At 53.3% G+C, this 20,368-nt stretch overlaps 1 protein-coding gene across 1 annotated transcript in view; it reads left to right on the top strand.

The window, feature by feature from the left end:
- The window catches only part of HS3ST4 (heparan sulfate-glucosamine 3-sulfotransferase 4), a 51,614-nt gene extending 35,246 nt beyond the window's left edge, over positions 1-16,368 (top strand). The window contains exon 2 of the mRNA XM_041490341.1: positions 15,228-16,368. Coding sequence (XP_041346275.1) covers positions 15,228-15,864 — 637 coding nt within the window. The 3' untranslated portion in view covers positions 15,865-16,368. The remainder of the gene's footprint in view (positions 1-15,227) is intronic.
- Positions 16,369-20,368: the final 4,000 nt, after the last annotated feature.

Genomic DNA, 20,368 nt, shown 5'->3' on the forward strand with positions numbered 1-20,368 from the left:
CAGCCAGCTCCAACCAAGGAGCCAGAACCCTCTCTAGAACTGTGGTGATGAGCAAGGGAGCTTACTGCTGCTGTTCAGGGACCTGGAGACCTCCCTTCCGCTCACCTTCTATTGCTGGTTGGAAAGCCCTGCTTCATGCTCTCCCTGTACCTTTGCAGGACCCCCACAGCTGTTTATGGGACCAGGACAGCTCCAGCCATGCTGAAGTTCTGAACCTCATCCTTTCAAGTTGTAGTTTATTCATGAGAAACTAATTGTCATCTCTGTGCCAGGTTCTGGAATTTCTCCTGCCAAATCCTGCATACATCCCTTTGATACAGAGGCCAAAGCAGTGGAAGTGCCAGCTAAGTCCCAAGTTTTGATGAGAATTTGCAGAAGCTCAGATTGCCTTGAGAGTCTCCAAATCCAAAGAGAATTCATGGGCTGCAAAGTCAACGAATCGCCCTGCCTGAGGGTACTTGGGAAGGGCAGAGGTGATGACGTGTTTGGTGGCCACAGCTCAAGGAGCAGCTCACAGCCATGGTGGGGCAGAGAGCAGGGCCCCTCCTCACGGCCCATGGCTCACAAGGTTCCTTGGCCAGGCTTCAGTGTGGCAGTGGTCCTGCCCTGTTCCCAGGGGAGCCGTGGGAAGCATGGGAGGATGCCCTCACCAGCTCCCAGGGGTGGCAGGTGGGCGCAGCAGACCCCAGGCCCCAGCGCAGCCAGGCTCTTTCTGGGCAGCAGGAGGAGGGCAGGCAGAGAGGGAATGTCTCTGGACAGAAGACCAGCTGACTTGATCAGCGAGCACTTAATTAGTCTCTGTGTTAAAGCCTCCATCCATAGCAGCTGTACACAGGAGCTGTGAGGACAGGAAGAATTCTTCAGCAAGAACAAGCAGTGAGACTGTGGGTTCCCAGACCTTCCCTCCAGAGTTGGAAAGCCTTCACACCAGGAGCACAGCCAAGAACTGCTGGCAATGCCAGGCAGCCGAGCACAGCCCTCGCTGCTCCATCCTTATGCATAAATTACCTCCAGGCTCTGAGCTAAACAAAGGGCCCTGAAATAATTCTGCATTTTAATAAAGTCAGCATTTGTGCCACTGTCGTCCTTACAGAAAGAGAATTTGCATTTCCTTCTGCCAGCTCGCCCCACACAGCCCGCTGGCACTGAGGCCGGTGCACTCGCCTGTGTTCACACCAAGGACAGCGTTAGATTTTGTTTCTTAATCACTGTGACACCAGGAACAGGGTAGAGCTGCCCAAAGCCCCAGACTAGAGAGCACACCAGTATCTCCAAAGCCCTCCAATGTTCAAGGGTGTCTGAAAAGCAGCGCTCTCCAAAACACTTGTGCTGGTGGCCGTGCATGTCCTTGTGTCCCCCTGGTCCCTCGGGCAGCAGCCCGTGGGCAGGCTCACACCCCGTGGCTCTGAGAGCCGGGGAGGAAGAGCTGGTGCTTGCACTGCTGGTCTGTATTCCTGTGAAATCTGGAAAGGAACAAACCACAGTTTCTCCCTCCCGAAGGGAAGGGATCCCCTGGGCTTAGAGTCTGCCACCAGCTGTGCCTCCAGCAGGCAGCATGCATGGAGCAGATGAGCAGCATCAGGATTCTGTGCAGGTGCTGCTGGGTGCTGGACAGGTGCTTCCCCGGGCAGGCAGGGCAGAGCCACGTCTTCCTTCCCTTGGATGGGCCTGTCACCCCTCTCATTTCCCTTCTCACCCCCTGTGCTGGACACAGGCCAGAGGGGCTTGTCTGGCCTGAAGCACGCTGCCTTTCCAGTTGGAGCTGAGACTGGGGCCAGAGCTCCAGAGTGTGTCCTGCAGAGGGGCTGCTGCAGCAGAGAGGCACGTGCCTGCTCCAGGGTGTACCCCTCGTTCTGTGAGGGTCCCCAGCCCACACAGCTCTGTCCCACCAGTGCTGGGTTGCTGTGGGCTGGGCACACCTCTGGCTGCAGCAGTCCCTCTGCATCCCTGCAGGATGAGACCCTCTGTGTCCCTCTGCCACCTCTGCCCTCCGTCCCGCTCCCCTCTGCCGGCGCCTGCGCCAAACCCTGCTGTGGGGATAGCTGCGATCACAGCTTCCAGCGTGTTCAATTACTGCCACTTAATGATGATTAATCTACAATTAAGGGCCTCTAAAGGGTAGTGTGTCTGTTAAATAAATATTGATCTTTCATTTGTGGCCACAGATATATTGCCCCAGTTATGGGAAGCACTGCAGCAGCAAAGCCGGGCTCTCCCAGAGAGAGATTCCCCGCAGAACCCGAGCTCGCAGGACTGTTGGGAGACTGGGGGCTGCCCAGTGCAGGGGACTGGGCTTGCCTCATCTCAGGAGCCCGGGCTCTCAGGGCTGGACAAGGATCATGGTGTCTGGGGTGTTTCAGTGCTGACTGGAAGCGCTCAGTCCTGTTGGTCCTGTTCCCATTTGCAGAAGGGGTGTGGGAATGGGGATGCTGGAGCTGGTGCTTCTCTCTTGCATGACCCTTAATTTGCCTTGTAAAGTAAACAAATTGTCCAGAGGCTCCACAAGCAGCCTGACAACAAACTCCTCACTGAATATACAATGTGTTTTCCAGCCCCCTTTCAGCTGTGCTCTCTCTGGCCAGCATGGCCATGCCCCATTGTGGGCTACCTGACTTCTGTCTGTCTGAGCCCACTCTCCAAAAGGTATTTTCCTAAAAATTTCTTATCAATTACTTGTTAGCCCTATGGCTCTTGCCCTTTTCTGAGACATTGACCTCAAATAAACAAAGGCCATTTCAACCATTTGCCAGAGCCATCCAGTCCTGAATGCTGGAGCTCAGCAGGGATTTCTGCAGGAGTGTAGCACTCTACTTTCTCACCTGTGATTATTCTCCACATGCAGATGAGGTGGAAACACCATCCCGCCCACCTCCAGCCATGTCCCACGCAGTCCCTAAGTGTGCCCTGCTCCTTCTCCTGAGTACATGCCCAATCACTGTTCCCTCTGCAGCGCATTCCTTGGAAGCAGACTCACCAGGAGAACACTCTCTGGCTTTCTCTTTTATTTGAAGCATGTGTTTGGAACAGTGCTTTTGTTCCAAATGAACACGTTGATTCATTCAGAAGTGCAGTTTCTGTTTTTGAATCAGCAGAGCTGTTTATGCTCATAGTGTCCATAAAACTGTTATTTTAGTCCTGACACTGATGCTTATGAATAAAATTTAGATCTCATTCAGAAGAACATTAACTGTAGCTATTTGGCTTCTTGTTAAAGCATTAATTTTTATTGAGACCACATTGCCAAGCAGCTCCTTCTGCATCTTGCAGCAACCAAGTACCTTGAAGTGGAGACTTGGCTAGGACCAGACTGCAGCACGTGTCCCCCAGACCCTCGGCTCCAGCGCTCCGTCCGCAGGTGCTGGATGATGGTGGGAACCTCCCAGTTCCCCCAGGTGAGCAGGGCACGTGGGAGCAGGGACACCATTCCCAGGAGAGATGCTGGGGTCTGCCAGAGGTGTCAGGAGCTGACACAGCAGTGCTTGCTCGTGCTGGGTGGATGTTGGATGTTCTGGTGCCAATTAGCTCTCCTATGTATTTATTGCACCTTTTTGCTCGAAGCAAGCTGTTAAATGTCAGAAACACTTTAGCATTTTAGCAGAAAGATAATTTTTAATAGATTCCACCTACAAAAAGGAGCTGACTGGCAGAATATTAAACTCGGGGAGATTTATTTTTACTCTGTGCCTCCAAACAGCTTGAGATAACCATTTTTGCATGGCTCCTTGCTGATTAATGCTGCTGTCTCTTGCCTGTCCTCCTCACTTGGTGCTGTGGCAGCTGTGGTCTCTCACATCCCATTAACCTTGTCTGCAGAAGGGATACCTGGCCAAAGCAAAGAATTAGCCCTTGTAATTAGGAATGTAAACATCTCACACTGCCTGCTAACATCCACACATCCTTCCCTGCCTGCTACCAGTGCTTGTAAGGGCAGGATACCCCCAGACAGGCTATTCCTATCATCAGCTTCCCACATACCAGCTTTCAATAATTTCTAGTTGAAGGAAAGCCCAAATAAAGCTCAAATCAAACCCAAAGTAGCTTTGGTTCTTCAGGGACTAAGGTGGATGTTCTGTCAGTGCTGGTTTTGCTCTCGAAAAGTGCACTAGCAGCTGGTGGGGTTTGCTGGGACTGTGGAGAGTCTTTCCTCTTCCTTAGCAGAGCTGGTGGGTGCCTGGGATGCAGGCTGGCACTGGCCAAGCAGTTGTTGTTAGTGATGGTGCTGTTTGTACCCGGGCACTGCAGCTGGTGGCACAGCACCAGCCAGCCCCACGTGCTTCCACAGCAGCGCTGCCTGAGGTGCTGCAGGGATGTCACCTGTCACCTCTGCCTGTGGCCCAGGTTCGATTTTTGGGTGAAGCTGTATCAGTCTGTTCTCAGTACGAGCAGTGACTCCCTAGTGCAGGATGGAGCAATTGAGTCACTGTTCCTAATAGAGCAGCTTCTGAAAATTCAGGTGACTTTATTTGTTTCTCGGTGATATAATGAGCTGTTTTGAGTGATGCTAGATTTAATGGCTAAATCAATGTGTGTATTTAGTGTTAGCCTTTATTTTAGCACTAAGTGACATGAGATAAGCAGACTTAGAGAGTGTTAATTGGTTTGTGTTTAGCATTTACACTAATCAGACTGTGCAGTGCTGCCCAGAGCTCTTTAACACTAGTAATTCTGTTTATCCAAACCAGGAATTGTTTACTCTATTGACTGGAGTGGCATCAGGCTGTTTTTTCACTCACTTGGATGTTACACTACATGTGTGAATTAACAGAGAGCCCTGGCTAACCCCGAGTGGTGCTGCACACAGCGTGTGGGGAAAGGTGGCTGAGCAAACCCTGCTGAGACAGAAGGCAGCAGGAGCAGCAGGAGCAGCAGGAGCAGCAGGAGCAGCAGGACAGCCCTCCTGCCTTGGTGCTGCTGTGAGCAGGGGGAGAGAGGAGCCTGCGCTCCCTGTCCCAGCCTCTGCCGCCCAGAGCTGCCATCGCCCGCTGCTGCTGCAGCTCGGATCACAGCACTTCCCACGGGCACAGGGCTGTGACACGGCTAGGGGCTGAGGTGCTGGGGCTGTGCTCTCTCTGCCGGGCAGTGCATGTGCCAGGACCCTCCTCCGCAGTTGTGGCTGGGCTGCCTGGCCTGGGCTCACATCCATCTGTGCTGATGGGAGCAGATGTCTGGGCAGGAGCCCACCGGAGCATCCAGGAGCCAGCCACAGCACACACAGCATGGCTGCCTTCAAAATGGCTTGAAAATTGTCTCACCATTGCTCTGTTCCCATCACCTGGCTGGTTTTATTAGAGTTGGTTTTGGATCATTTAATTTTTATCTAAACATTCACTTCCCAGCTGAGCTCTTGGAGAGCTCTGGCTCCCTGGCTGCTGCTGAGCCCCTGGAAATGGAACTGCCTGTAGGATGTGCTGACAGCCCTTGCTGCTGCTGGGAGCTGCCTCCTGAGCTGTCCCTGGCCCTTCCCTGTGCAGTTCCAGTGCTCACTTTGCTCCTGGGCCCCTGACCCTTGCAGGGCTAGGGATGGTTCACTGTGAGAACCCATGCTGTGCTTCCCCAGCAAGGATGCTCTGGGTAAGAGAGGTCAGACATGTCACAGGCTGCTCCTGCTCCAGGCTGCTCTAGGCTGTGCTGGGAGGCACAGCAAGATTAATTCTCTTTTATTTTGCAAAGTGCCGTTTTACTGCTTTCTGCCAGCCAGCCCCAAACTGGGCTGCAGTGCCCCTCAAGTGGCACCCCTGGGGGCAGTGGAGAGAACCCAGAGTCACCATTGTCTGCAGCTGCAGCAGCACGGTGACAGTCCCTGGGATGGACGTTAAATCACTTGTGAGGGCAAGCACAGGGATGTCACTGGGGCTCAGGGAGGAAGCTCTGCAGTACCATTTACACTGACTGTGTGATCCGAGTCAGAATGAGAATCATAAATCTTGATTATTCTCTGTCTCAGCTGATTTGAACCAAATGCCTTGGACAGGGATATAGTTCACATCTCGCTGAAAACTGCAAAAAAACTGATTAAATGTACAAACTGATATCAATAGCACTCTATCTCTGTTAATGCCCAAACTGTCAGAGTTTGGGGAGAGGATCCTGTGTGGGCGGGCTCTGTCCCAGCCCAGATCAGCTTCCTGAGGGGTTTCAGGGCAGCTTTCTCCCCACTGTTACTTATTTTGGTACTTCGTTCCTGCAATTCTGGCTGTTATTATGATGCTGTCAATTACAGATAGCATCTCTGATTCTGATTGCACTTTGCTTACAATTAAGCATCCTATAGAAAAATGGAAATGCTAGGTCATTAACATAGTGTAATAATAAGGTAAACCATTCAATTATGGAGGAAAAACCACTTTGAATAATAAGGATATTGTACGCCTAAAAGACATTCAGATGCCAGTGTATTACCATTCTTGCATACATAATAAATGAACTTAAACCCAAAAATAATCAACAGAAGCAAATAATAAATAGCTGTGTCCTCGGCAGCAGCCTGGCTAGCATCACTCCCTCCAGGGGCAGAGGAGCAGCTCTGGGGTGGGAATGGACGAGTCTTGGATCTGTCTAGTCCTTGGCAGTTGTTTTGGGAGATGCCTTGGCCACTGCAGGACTTGTCTGATGCTGGAACTGACGTGGGTTCCACTTGCATGGGGAGGAGTGGAGAAGGGGCTGGGGCACTGGTGGGCATTGCTGCCTGCAGCAGCCAGGGGAGCACTGGGCTCTGCCCAGGGCATCTGCTGGGCTCCAGAGGCTGGGTGCAAACACTGCTCCTCTGTAGATTAAACAGTGGGATGCTGTGCTATGGACGGCTGAGAGGCTAATGCAGCTGGGAAGATCTCGCCACTCAGTGTCTCTGTGGAGGGGTTTGGAGCTGGCTTTGCTGGCTCCAGCAACTGCTGAGAGCCCGTGACCTCCCCAGCTGCCCCTTCAGCTGCTCTGCCTGCAGCACTGACGGCTTGCGTGGATCCACCTCGCTGACAGCGAGCAGGAAACTGCAGGTGTGAAGGTGCACAGGGTCATGCTCCTGGCCACCACCTCTGCCCTGCCCGGGGCTCCTGTGGCAGCCTTGGTGGAGGCTTTGTGTCCAGCCTTTTCATGCTGGTCCCCCTGGCAGGAGGGCAGGAGCCCCTCTCCCATCCGCGGCTGCCGGCGGGGCTGGAGCTCAGCCCAGGGTGTGAACGGTTACTGCTGTTTTCAGCCTCCTTGGCAGTACCGCTCCTCCATAACAATCCCCAGCCTTTTAGCTGTTGATGGCTTACCTATTACTCTGGCACTGCGTTAGGATAACATCCAGATACATCTGAAGAATAGAATTTATTTACTCTTTTCCCTGAAAAGCTTTTAGTATGATACAGCTGTGGTGCTTTCACTTAGGCAGCCATTATTGCCAGGGTGTTTTTCCTGGTAAAATTAAATTTTCCAGAAGATGAAAAAGGACTCCTCAGGATATGCAGCTCCAAACCACTGTATTTTAATATTTTATTTCCTTGGCCTTCTTTGGGAAGGGCCCATCCCATCTTTTTGAAGTTGGAGTGATTTGAACCACGCAGTTGAGTCTGATCAGTGTTAGGTGTCAGGTGCACGGTGTGCACAGAGCTCTCCCCATGAGTTGTTGCTTTTCCACATCCAGCTGGCTGTTCCAGGTACTGCAGCCTGCAATACCAGCAGCATCTGGTATTGAAACTTCCACAGGCATCACTTAGCAACCAGGGCTGGGCTGGCTGGGAGCGCTCCTGGCTGGAGTGGGAGCACTCCTGGGTGGGAGCACTGCTGGCTGGAGTGGGAGCACTCCTGGGTGGGAGCACTGCTGGCTGGAGTGGGAGCACTCCTGAGTGGGAGCACTGCTGGATGGGAGCACTGCTGGCTGGAGTGCGAGCACTGCTGGGTGGGAGCACTCCTGGGTGGGAGCACTGCTGGATGGGAGCACTGCTGGCTGGAGTGCGAGCACTGCTGGGTGGGAGCACTCCTGGGTGGGAGCACTGCTGGGTGGGAGCTCTCTGCACGGGTGTCCGTGTGGGCTCCTGTTGCTCTGCTTGGGGCAGGAAGGACACGGCTGGTGCTGGGGACTCGTCTTGCTGCATGTTGGTGTTGATCTCCCAGACTGGGAATCCCAAGGGGGTGGGAAGGGAGTGTGTGTGACGGCTGCTGCCGACAAGGTGCGCTGCATTGCATGTTTCAGAGAGGTTTCTGTCCTGCAGAGACTGCATGTGCATCAGCGTTTCATGGAGCTCTGCCCTGCAGCTGAGCACTGCATGGGGCAAGCAAAACAGTGGAAAGTGAGTGAACTGGCACTGGGGGAGCTTGAACTCCTGTGTTGAAGGGAAATCTGGCCTGGGAGCAGACTAGCTTGACTTGCACATCCTCAGCAAGAGGAGGCAGGCCTCACCCCTGCCTGCCCATAGCGCTTTGCTGTAACTGTGACTAATATAGTAATTAAATCCAGTAGACAGTGCTAAGAGATTCCCAGTGAATAGGATCATGGGCTTCTGTAGGGAATGGTAGCAAGACATTGTCAAAATAACTTTGACAGCAGAGGGGTTAGAAATACGCATTTCCTTTCCTTTTTCACAACCTGTTCCATAGCTGACTGCTGACCAACAATAAATCTTGCACTAAAATTGGAGAGATTGGGCCAAATTTGTCCTTGGTCAAACAATGTCAGGCACTTCCCCATCAGGAACCCCACAGCATTAACCTGAGCCTGTGCAATTTGTGTGAGAGCTGTGCAGGCAAGGGATTTGGGCACAAGGCAGCAGCCACCCCAGAGGAGATCCACTTGAGGAAAGAACAGAAGAAAGCAAGATTTAGCATTGAGATCATAATTTCAGATTGCATTGTGCAAGTATCAACAGTCTCTACTCATGAGAACCTTGGGGAACACAATGCTGCAGCAGCTCTCCCAGCTAGGCTGATCAGTGAGGGTTGGTTTTAATTGCAGTTGAATGGATCTAACCTTGTGATGTCTGTTCACAAAGCATTGCCAGATTAATATAGGTTCCATAGTTGCTTCTGCTAAAAGACTTTAATGGATCAGCTTAGTACTCTGCTCCATGATTATAGCATTCCTACCCACCTATCATGCCTGAGCCAGATGGTCCCAGTGAAATCAGAGCATATTTATATTTTTGTCTGCTACTCAGCCACCTGCCCACTGATTTTGTTGCATAGTGGTAGGAGGAGAGGAGACTTCCTGGGTGCCATTTGCCCCCTTGCCCCATTCCCTAGCCCCAGTGTGGTGTCTGCCCACCTTCTAGCCCCGAGGGGGCACAGGCTGTCCCGTCGGGGGCCAGCGAGCCTTGCCCGGCCGTCTGGAGGGCAGCCACACGCCTGGACAGCAGCAGGGCTCTGCTCCTGGCACAGAGACAGCTGCTTCCCAGGGTGCTGGGGGATGTTTCCAGTTCCATGGGTGATGAGAGCCATTAAGAAGGTACAAGTACTAAAGAGATCTTGAGCGATGCCTATAAAACCTTTGAATCCTTGACAGAATCAATAGCAGGTTCTCAGGAGTAACTTCTTATCCAGGCCAACCTAAGCACATGCCAATGAGCCGTTAAAGATTTTGCATTTTGTGGAGACACAGAAGCCCTCTCATTGTGATTGCTGGACCCTAGGCCAGGCGATGTTGTGAAGAATCCCGTTATAAACAGTCTGCGCTCCGCAGGCTGTGCTCGGTGTCCGTGCTGTGCCCGCCGCGGTGCCCCTGGGTCCTCGCTGCAGTCCCTTGGGGCGGGCAGCACCGACCCTCGGCACGGCTGCCAGGACAGCGGGGAGCAGGACAGCGGGGAGCAGGACAGCCGGGGAGCAGGACAGCCCGTGCTGTGCCCGCCGCGGTGCCCCTGGGTCCTCGCTGCAGTCCCTTGGGGCGGGCAGCACCGACCCTCGGCACGGCTGCCAGGACAGCGGGGAGCAGGACAGCGGGGAGCAGGGCAGCCGGGGAGCAGGACAGCGGGGAGCAGGGCAGCGGGGCAGCGGGGAGCAGGGCGGCGGGGAGCAGGGCAGCCGGGGAGCAGGGCGGCCGTGCCCCGCGCCGGGAGCTGCCGGGGGCAGCCGGGTCCCGCTGTGCCCTGCCGCCTCTCGGACACCTCTGCTACTGACACCGACTCCAATTTGGCATCTCGGTTGCCATGGCAGCTCCGAGCTGCCATTCTCTGATCAGCTCAGCTCTCAGCTAGTCAGCGCGCGTTAGCACCTGCGTTGGTATGGCAACCCGGCACCGCGCTCCATCCGGCCGTGCTGCGGACGGACGGACGGACGGACGGCCGGCCGGCTCCAGGCAGCCCTGGAGGGGCTGGGAGAAGGGCTGGTCCTGCTGAGGGACAGCGGGGCACTCCCGAGCCCCAGCTGCCTCTGGTTCCCTGGCTGCGCTGGGGTCCGGGGCTGCCCCCGCCCCGGCTGGAGCGTCCCGGGCTCCCGCATCCTGCCCGGCCTGGGGACGCTGGGAGAAACTCCGCAGGGACACGGCTGGCACACAGCAAGGACGTGTCCTTGCAGTCCCAAACCGCCCCCCGCAAGAGTGTTCTGCATGGACAGTGAATGCCTTTGGAAACTCTGGGAAGAGGGAAAGCAACGGTACCGGCAGCCACTAATTTGGGGTTACGAGCCCTGCAAAAACAGAATGCAAGTCACAGAGAGGGATGGTTCACCCCCTTCTCCCAGCCACCAGATTCCTAACCATTAAACTCTTCCAGTGAGTCTCCTGGGGATAGTTTGTGTTCCTTTGGCCCCCAGTCTGAACTGGCACCCGCTTTTCTGAAAGGGCTTTATCATTTATGTTTAGTGTTTTTTAACAGACATATGTGAGCTGTTTGAATTAGAGCAATGTGAATCTATTAGGCAGTGACAGATGCAAGTTTTGTGTCTCTTATTAGAAGGGATTGGCTTCTGAGGTTTAGTGATGTGCAAAGGATTGGACTTTGGAGAGATTAAAATTATTTTCAGCGTTAAGCACAATATTTCTGAGCTAATGCACTCACTCTTGAATATAGATTCACAGACTGAAAAGATTATAAAACATTAAACCTATGTAAATTCAGCTGTAAATTTATGTTTGAACAAATTCAACAAGAGATTTGACTCGGGGGCTTATAGCAAATGGGTTCTGCTTTTAATGCGTACTGCGGGCTCAGTTGCAATGCCGCTCTCCCCTTGAAAGTCCCACGCCTGCTGAATTACTGGCAGGTCACAGCTGACAGCTCAAGCAATTATACTGGAATGTGTTAATAATAAAAAGAAAAAGGATTCATGTTTGTCTTTTCAGAAGACAAAAGCAGCTGTTTGCTCCACCCCAAGGAGCAGCAGAGAAGAGCTCTGTGGGCAGGTGACACTGGCAGCACCTGGCCGTTTCCTCTTTCCATGGCAGCTGTGCAAATCCTTGTCCTCTTCTGTGATTCCCCAAGCCCTGGGAGTTGTTACGAAGTTTTTTCTCTTGTTGAGAACATGAAAATACAGTTAACAAAGACTCCTTTTGAGTGGGATTGCAGGAAACCTGCAGCATGGTGAACAAGCTGCCTACACAGAGATAAATGACAGCTGTGACTGAAGGAATAAACAAGATAATCTGGATTTAAATAAACCACAAGGGGATTTTGGCAACATGCAAATTTGCAAATTTATAAAATGTATCCTTTGAAAATAAAGAGCTTGTTTGAAGCCAGCAGTTAAGAGCAATTACTGCAGCACATTTTCCCAATGAGGACCTCTGCTCCGAGCCAGGGCGGGCGGGAGCCGGCTGTCCTGCCTGCCGCCCACAGCGGAGGCACGGAGCAGGAACCTGAAGGAGTGAGAGCAGCCCCTGTGCAGCTCAGGGGTGCACAGAGCAGCCTGCCCCTCCTCAGCCTCTGAGGAGCACTAGGGAATGAACAGGAAGGGAGAGAAATATCCAAAGCCCAAGCAAGTGCTCAATAATACATATTGGATCTTCTGCTTGGAGGATGAGGTAATTCCTGGGTCCAAGGCCAGCGTGACAATTTAGTTTTGGCATTGCACAGTGCAGTGATGCTGCACCAACAAGCACAAGGGGATGACGCCCGTCCCGTAAGGGAGCAGAGGGTTTGCTCATGCTGTGTCAGCAGAGCCCCTGACAGTGCATTGTTGTCACTGCCCCCCTTTTTCAGGTGAGCAGCGATGAAGAGAGAAGAGGTGCAGGTGGGGACAGCAGTGGCAGAGCCATGAGTAGACGTGTCCCATTCCAGCACTTCCCCTCCTGCAGAGCCCTGTGGAGGCACGCCAGGTGCGGTGGCTCCCTGGCCGTGCATCTTCAGCAGCCAGACTGGCCTCGAAAGGGACACCAACACTGCAGGGAAAGCCAGAATGTGTTCCAGAGGGAGCAAAGCCCTCGCCCCACGCTGCAAACTGCTCTGCATCAGCCGCTGCAGGAGCGCTGCTCCGCCTGCACACACAGCTGGTTAGAATTCTGTCGGCACACACGCAATTAGGGCAGAGCACATGGCAGCAGCTCTGTGAAGGTTAACTGCTCTGAGGAGCATTCCTGCCGTGCCAGAGGCTCGGTTGCTCCAGCTTTAACACCCTTGTTATTCCCAGCAGCGGGAGCTGGCCGTGCAGTGTGCTGCTCTCTGCTTGGCAGCAGTTACCGCTGCCCCCGGCTGCACTCAGCGCACCCGGCCCAGGGCTGCAGGCTCAAGCCTCCTTCACCTGCACAGTGCAGCTTGGCTCCTGCCCAGTAGGGCAGCACATGGAGGAGGGATTCTGAAACACAGCAGAGTTTGGGGTAAAGCCTTTCTGTATGTATGTCCCAGAGCCACAGTCGCTCCAGGCTCTGCAGGGCCAGGGTGTCCTGAGGAAAAACTCTGGCTTCCAGCTTTATGCTTAAAACTGTACAGCAAGTGTTGAATCTGCTTCTCCTCCTCTTTTCCTTGATCACTGCTTCCCTGTTTTCTCTCCTCAGGGCCAGCCCATCCATCTATTTGTCTTTATTGTGCACAGAGTTAAACACAGTCCTTAAATGTGGCAACACTTCCAGATTATTAGCTCTGCAATTTCTTGGCTCCCGTTTATTATGGTAACATCATCTGAAGGGGCAGTTGTAATTAACATGTTTGTTCATGCTTCTTTTGTAAACCCCCAGTGTGTTTGTTTTATACAAACCAAAGCAACTGCCCTGGGGCATCTGGTGCTGCTGTGGGGAGCAGACACTGTGGTGGCTGTTGTCCTTGCTGCAGGTGGGTGTACCTTGGTGGTGGGACACCTTGCTGCAGGTGCCCCATCCTCCCCTAGCAGCCCCCTGACAGCCATGGGCTGTGGGAGTGGGCACGGAGCACCTCCCACTCCCCCACCCCTCGTGGTACAGCAGTGGGCACCCAAGGGCTCATCTCTGATCATGCTGTGGGTCTTGCTGTGATGTGCATAGCCATAAAAGCTGCTTCCTTCCCACAGGGCTGTTCAGGTACAGGTACTGGATTCCCCAGGGAAGCTGGTCTGTAATTCTGCAGCATCTGCAGTCCCCAAGTGCTCCTATCCCTCTTAATTTTTTTCTTAATTTTTTTTTTCTTAAAGGAATAAATACCTGAAGATACATCATTCTGACTAATCCTTGCTCCCTTCATGTCTCTGCTGCCCAAGTGGCTGATGCAAGGCATGCATGAAGCACCAGAGTGCTCTGGACAAAGGCAGGTTGGGAAGGCAGCTCCAGTGGGACCTGATGCCATGGGAATGGGCTTTCCCATAGAGCCTGGCCACCAGCACCCTGGCCCTGAGACAGGCAGTCCTGCAGCCCTGCAGGCCACGTTGCTGGTACTGACAGACACTGTTCAACAGGAAAGGCTCTGCAACAGGACAGGGCAGCCAAGGAACGCCAGCCTCTTCACCCAAAGTGCTGAGGACTCTGGCAGCCCTGTGGCAGCAGCAAACCCACCCTCACTCTTGCCTTGGCAGGAGACCCCTCGTCATCCCTGCTCTCAGCAGAAGAAGCCTGCTGGGCTGGATGGCACCAGCAGTGAATACACAAATTACAGAGGCGTTAAAGCCAGTTGATGCCTTTAGCAGTCAAATACGAGGTGACACTGACAGGCACATCTAGCAGGCTGTGCCTATCATCTGCTTCTGCTCCAGGCTTCTGCTGTGTTATTCCTGAAATGGGTCTTCCTGGGGCCCAGCAGTTTGACGTCAGCATTACTGTGGCTGTTGCTGCCCAAGGTGCTCTCACAGAGCCATTTCAAGCCTATTCATGTTATTTCCTCACCATATGTTTTACTAAAAATAGTTGCAGTACAAAGGGATAATCCTGCAAGGCCATGGGCATGGCCATCCTCCATTCTGACACGGGAGATGTGCCCAGTGCTGTGAGTGCTTCCCCGGGGCAGCGACCCCGCTCCTGTCCCTGGCATGAGGCAGGGCTGGGGGCTGTGGGCAGCAGGCAGGTCCCTGGCTGTGGCACAGCTCCAGCCCCGGTGCCATCTGGCAGCACAACAGGTGTGAACGAGGCTGTGACACTCCTGCAGGGGGCATCTTGTGGGTCCCTTCCAATTCAGCTTCTTCTGTGTTTCTGTGATCATTTAAAACCCTCTGGCTCGCTATGATAATCCTTAACTGGTGGCACTGGGACAAGAATTTACCTCTTCATTTTCTTAGACATAACTGCTATCTCACTGCAGTTTCATTTTACAATATGGTAATATGCTATCCAGGAAAATCTTGCTACATGCTAATTTATCCAGTAGGCAAATTCCTTTTGGCTAATAAAAGTGCTTGCACAGGAAGCTCAAAACCCAGCAGCAATTAATTATTGACAGAGCATGTGAATTAGAGATAAAAGAAAAGTCATTCTTTCTCACACACAAGATAGTAAATAAATTTAATTATTGTACTAGAAGCAAGGGATCTTATTCAGTATTAAGTTTTATTAGCTGAGACGTTTAAAAGCATGTCATCATAACAAAAAGGTCCTGTGTAATCCGAACTGCGCCGCTCCGAACACGGCTCTGGAGTGAATAGGCTTAATTGAGCAAATGGGAGCAGATGGCTTCTGAGCAGGCAGGTATTGTGCAGGTTTAGTGTCAATTAGCTTTGGTCTGCACATGCCTATGGCAAATTGTCTGCATAATGTGTCACCAAGGCTGACTTGACGTTTTGGGTGCCCACCGTGGCCAGGGGCTGAGAAGAAGCAAAGCCAGCAGGACTCGGGTCTGGGGGTCACGCAGCAGTGACAGCCTCTCTCCTCCTGCATGTCCCACCACCACCTGCTGAGCCCCTCGCTAACCACCTCCTCTGCTTTTGCACAGGAATGTGATGCCCAAGACGCTGGAGGGCCAGATCACCATGGAGAAGACCCCCAGCTACTTCGTGACCAACGAGGCCCCGCGGCGCATCCACTCCATGGCCAAGGACACCAAGCTGATCGTGGTGGTGCGCAACCCCGTCACCCGCGCCATCTCGGACTACACGCAGACCCTCTCCAAAAAGCCAGAGATCCCCACCTTCGAGGTGCTGGCCTTCAAGAACCGGACTCTGGGGCTGATCGATGCCTCCTGGAGTGCTATCCGCATTGGGATTTATGCCCTGCACTTGGAAAACTGGCTCCAGTACTTCCCCCTCTCCCAGATCCTGTTTGTCAGCGGTGAGAGGCTCATCACTGACCCCGCTGGGGAAATGGCCAAGGTCCAGGACTTCTTAGGCCTCAAGAGGATTGTGACAGAGAAGCATTTTTATTTTAATAAAACGAAGGGGTTTCCCTGTCTGAAGAAGCCAGAGGACAGCAGTGCTCCCCGGTGTTTGGGCAAGTCCAAGGGTCGAACTCACCCCAAAATAGACCCAGACGTCATCCACAGACTGCGGAAGTTTTACAAACCCTTCAATGTCATGTTTTACCAAATGACAGGCCAAGATTTCCAGTGGGAGCAGGAAGAAAGTGATAAGTAAAACCACAAAATCAGGAAAAAATTTTTTTTTTGTTTTTGGGATGTGAATCATCATTTCAGACCCAAAACTCTCTTGGGGCCAGAGGCTCAGCCCTGTGTGTAACAGGCTCTTGTGTTGTCAGGGCTGCAGCAGAAGTCACCCCACATGTGCAGTTCTGGAACTGTAGTGGCCTGTCACCTTGGGCTCTCCCCACCACGGCGCTGGGGCTCAGGGGCAGGTGGGAGGAGGAGGAGGCAGGGGGAGCACGGCTCCTTGGGGTGATGCTGCTGGTGTCCCCCTTGCAGCCAGGCAGGCAGGTCCAGACCTCCTGCCACGCCAAGCTGGCAAGAGGGTGGCTCCCAAAACCCAGCACTGGGACAAACCCATAGATTTGATTTCTCCTGCCCTGCACTTTAGTTTTGCCCAAACAGCAGCATCAGATCTGGTAAATGCAGGCCTTGTGCACTCACATGCACACTGGTCTTTGTGTGTGGAAGGAATAAAGCCAGTTCTGCTGCAAAGGAACTATGTACAGGAACTTCATTTGCACCAAACGATTCAATTACTTCTTGCACTAAAACTAGAATTTACCAAGTGCCACAGACACCTGGTCTCAATTCTCCTCTGACTGATGGGTGCACCTCCACTGTTGGAAGAGAGTTGTTCCTTCTTTGCTGAGATACTCAGTGAGATCAGAACTGGGGTCCCCTCAGGTCTCCACCCTCCTGGAAGCTGAAAGAACACTCCAGGCTGCCCAGGAGTGAGCCAGGCTCCCACTGCCCAGCCGGGCTGCCAAGGCACAGGGTGGTGCCACAGGTGCCCACGCAGCACCTCCTGGCCAGGCTGTGCCATGCCCTGCTCCATGGTTTGGAGCCAGTGTTGCCAGTGGGGACCAAGGGGTGGCTGCAGGGTGGAGGCCTGGGACAGCCCCAGCTGACAGTCAGGACCCCTGGCACTGCCATTCGTTTGCACCTTGAAAATGCAATCCCTGCTGCTGGCTGTGGACAGCTGGGGTCACACAACAGGGAAGCAGCCTTCATCTTACTTCAGAATTACAAAAGAGCAATTAATTCCCAGGGCAAGCACTGCTCAGCGCACAAAACCTGTGCTTTCTAGTGGAAATGACCAAGTCTCCCACATTTGCAGATCCTGGTAGAAACTACAGAATAAACCTATATCCCCAGTCGATCCCCCAGTGTCATCAGCTGTTTGCTGGGCCCAGCAGACAAGAGCAGAGCTTTCACACAGCTGCACAGTTCCACCTCCACTGCTGCGGGAAACCGGGCAGAGGGGGAGCAAGGGTGAAATGCAGAGCTGCTGAAATGATCCCTCGCATGGTGATTTCTCAGGGCACTCAGATACTGCTGGCAGCTCTCTTTGCTCTGATGGGGGCTAAGGCTGCCTCCAGCTTGGGGTGCAGCCACATGAGAGCCCCCTCGCATTGGGCAGGTCTCCAGAAGAGGTGCAGGAAGGGGTTGCTGCAGGAGGACCAGGACTCGGTTCTGGTTGAGCTGAAAGAACCCCTCCAGCTGCAGCTAACCAGATGAAATCACTGTTGTGTTCATGGGGTGACAAGCTGACCCTGCTCAGGGTTCCAGGGCCCGTCGTGTGGCTCACTACGGTGAATGGTGCCGGTGCCTTGCATGGGATGAGAAGAGCTGAAGCCATTTGGACCATTTACTGCGTGGCCCGTGCTGGAGGGACACTGCGAGGTCCCTGCTGACACCACGTCAGTTCCCATCAGCCTGGTCAGATTTAAAAACAGCTCCTGACATAGCACAGTTTTCACAAACCCACAAACTCCCGAATTACTACAGGAAAATTGGAAGTATATAATAAGAATAATCTTATGGTGTTTCACACGTTATTAAAATATCAGAACAGGTCCTACGTGAAACCTGCTGTTGCATAATTTGGTGCAAGATGCTGAACGGAGGACGAGGGGCTCCAGGCCCCTCAGCAGAGGGATGTCTGGGAATCTCTGCCTGTCTCCGGAGCGCTGCCCCCAGCGCGGTGCGGGGCTGGGCCGGGCTCTGGCTGCCTGGCAGAGGGGCTCAGCTGGGGCTGGGGGCTCCTGGGCGGGCTGGGGACACGCTGTGCCTGCTGTGCCCCTCCGCCTGCCCCCCACACTCACTCCCTCATTTCTGCCATATATTCAGAGGTTTATTTTTTATACCAGATGCCATCTCCAGCTCGGCAGGAGCTGATGGGTGCCCACTGGGAGAGGAGACCCTGCTCCTCTGCCCCGAGTGCCTGCTCCAGGGACAGCAGCCCCTCAGCAGGGTGGGACAGCACACTCCAGCCCCACAGCCCTGTCCCAGGTGCCGCTGTCCCTGTGCCAGCGCTGCAGTGCTGGGAGGGAGCAGGGGCTCGCCAGTCACCCTGGGCTGGGGGCGTGGGGACTGCAGTGGGGGCTGCTGTTATTTGGTTTTGCTCTTTGAAAATGCACCCCATTTATGCCCCACTGCAGCTAGGGCTGGATGGGGGGATTATTTTCTATCTGGCCAGAGAGAGGCCTGCCAAATGAGAGTCAGGTTAATAACACTTTTTTTAAAAAAAAATATTCAAATGTCAGCATTAGAATACACAGGAAATTGAATTTTGTATTTGGTTTCAATTAGCAAAGCATAAATTATATTTAATTTTATACACAGACTGAGTGATTCATTGTTCTGGAAAAGCTGGTACTTTCTGGTTCAGAGACTGGAAATGGAGAGTGGGTCTGTTCTGAATCTTACTTGCTGTGCTGTCACTGCCTCCCCAGTGCGTCTCTGTCCGTCAGTGTCTCTGTACCTGAGCGATGTGACTGTCCTGAACTGAACCCTGGAACCCCCAGCACTAAACAATAAATCATTGTAGCAGCTGCATTTCTCGGCTCCATTTCTCTGGGCCCCCCCAGCAGCACCACCCCACGAGCAGGAGCCACGACAGGGCAGCGCTGACCCGCTGCGCTGCTGGCTGCTGCGACTCGCCCCACGGGCCCTGCAGCCAGCAGGGCTGGGCCAGGCACGTGCTGCAGCCAGGACCAGAGTGAGGAGCAGCACCAGAGCCACCTGGGCCAGCCTGCAGGTCCTGGTGTGCGGCAGAGCATTCCTCACTGACCTCTCAGTTTGGGGTGCACCTCCCAGGGCCACAAAGAACAAATCCCTGAGCAGTACCTGGGATTTCACTTGCTGCTGATTAAGGATAAATCAGTGGCTAATAAAAAGAGAGGGATGAGGGAGGGCTGGCTGCCAGGGTAAGAAGTTTGGAGGAAAATTTTTTAATCTTATTTTGTGTGCACAATTTCCTGCTTGTTTGAAAAAAGGTTATTTCACAGCATGGTCCTATTGTGTCATCTGATAAAAACCACAGAAAAACTTTTATCGACAAAATTAGGAAGTAGTGAACTATAAAATTGCTAATTATTTTCTAGTAAATTTACTTTTAAATAACTTTAGACACCAATTACAGGCACCATTAAGCACCATTAACACTGGGTATATTTACCAAACAAGGATGGAATACTTATTCAAATCAAGATCATTTTGGTGTAGGTTCTGCTGTTTGGAAAGCAGCCCCCTCTCACCAGACATTTAAAAAGCCATCAGAGATCAATTACACCTCAGGTTCCTCATCTTCGAGTGCTGGTGTCATGCAGTTCAGCCCTTGAAGGGAACACCTGTGGGCAGGAGCTGATGTCCTGATGCCCAGTGCAGCCCCGGGCCGGGGTCCTGCTGTCCCGCCAGCCCCAGGGCAGCGACTCTGACATCCAGCTGAGCCAGCTGTCTCCTGCAACGCCCCCATCCCTGCTCCCAGCAGGATTATCCCCTGGGCACACCCGCTCGCAGGCCGGCCAGCCCTGTGCCGCCCTGCGCTGCGGCGTGGGCTGGGATCTGCCCGCCATTAAAGCATAAACAAGGATTGCTCGTGGGCCCTGCTCTCCGGAGTGCCCGCAGCCCCTGCCCTCAGGCCCTCGCCGCTCCCCGGTGCCGGACACCGCGCCGGGACGAGCGCCCGCGCTCGCCTCCTAACTGGAGCTTGCCAAGCGGCTGTCAGAGAGCTGGCTGCAAAGCTGCTACCTGCTCCCACTTTCCTGCTGTCATCTTTGACATCCTCATTATTTATTAACTGCCCGCTACCCAACAGGCTGCCACTGATGCAGAGATGCTCAGATTATGCAGGTTCGATATGCTGCCTGCCTCCAAGGTCACGTCCTCCAGGATGTCTTGCAAACCAGATTGAAGAGGTACCAGCAAAGATGCAACATGTTCTGTATTGCTGATGCCAGATTTCAAACAGAGCCCTTTGAATAAGGATGACTTACTACACAGCATCATAGAATCATGGAATTGTTTAGGTTGGAAAAGGTCTCCAAGACCTTTAAGTCCAACCATTCCCCCAGCACTGCAGAGGCCACCACTAAGCAATATCCCCAAGGGCCACACCCACGTGGCTTTTAAATCCCTCCAGGCACAGTGATTTCATCTTTGCTGGGCAGCCTGTGCCAGCGCTGGACAGCCCTTTCCATGGAGAAATTTTTTTC

Source organism: Pyrgilauda ruficollis, unplaced genomic scaffold, assembly GCF_017590135.1.
Source record: "Pyrgilauda ruficollis isolate IOZ18807 unplaced genomic scaffold, ASM1759013v1 scaffold122, whole genome shotgun sequence".
In the NCBI taxonomy this organism is placed as follows: Eukaryota; Metazoa; Chordata; class Aves; order Passeriformes; family Passeridae; genus Pyrgilauda; species Pyrgilauda ruficollis.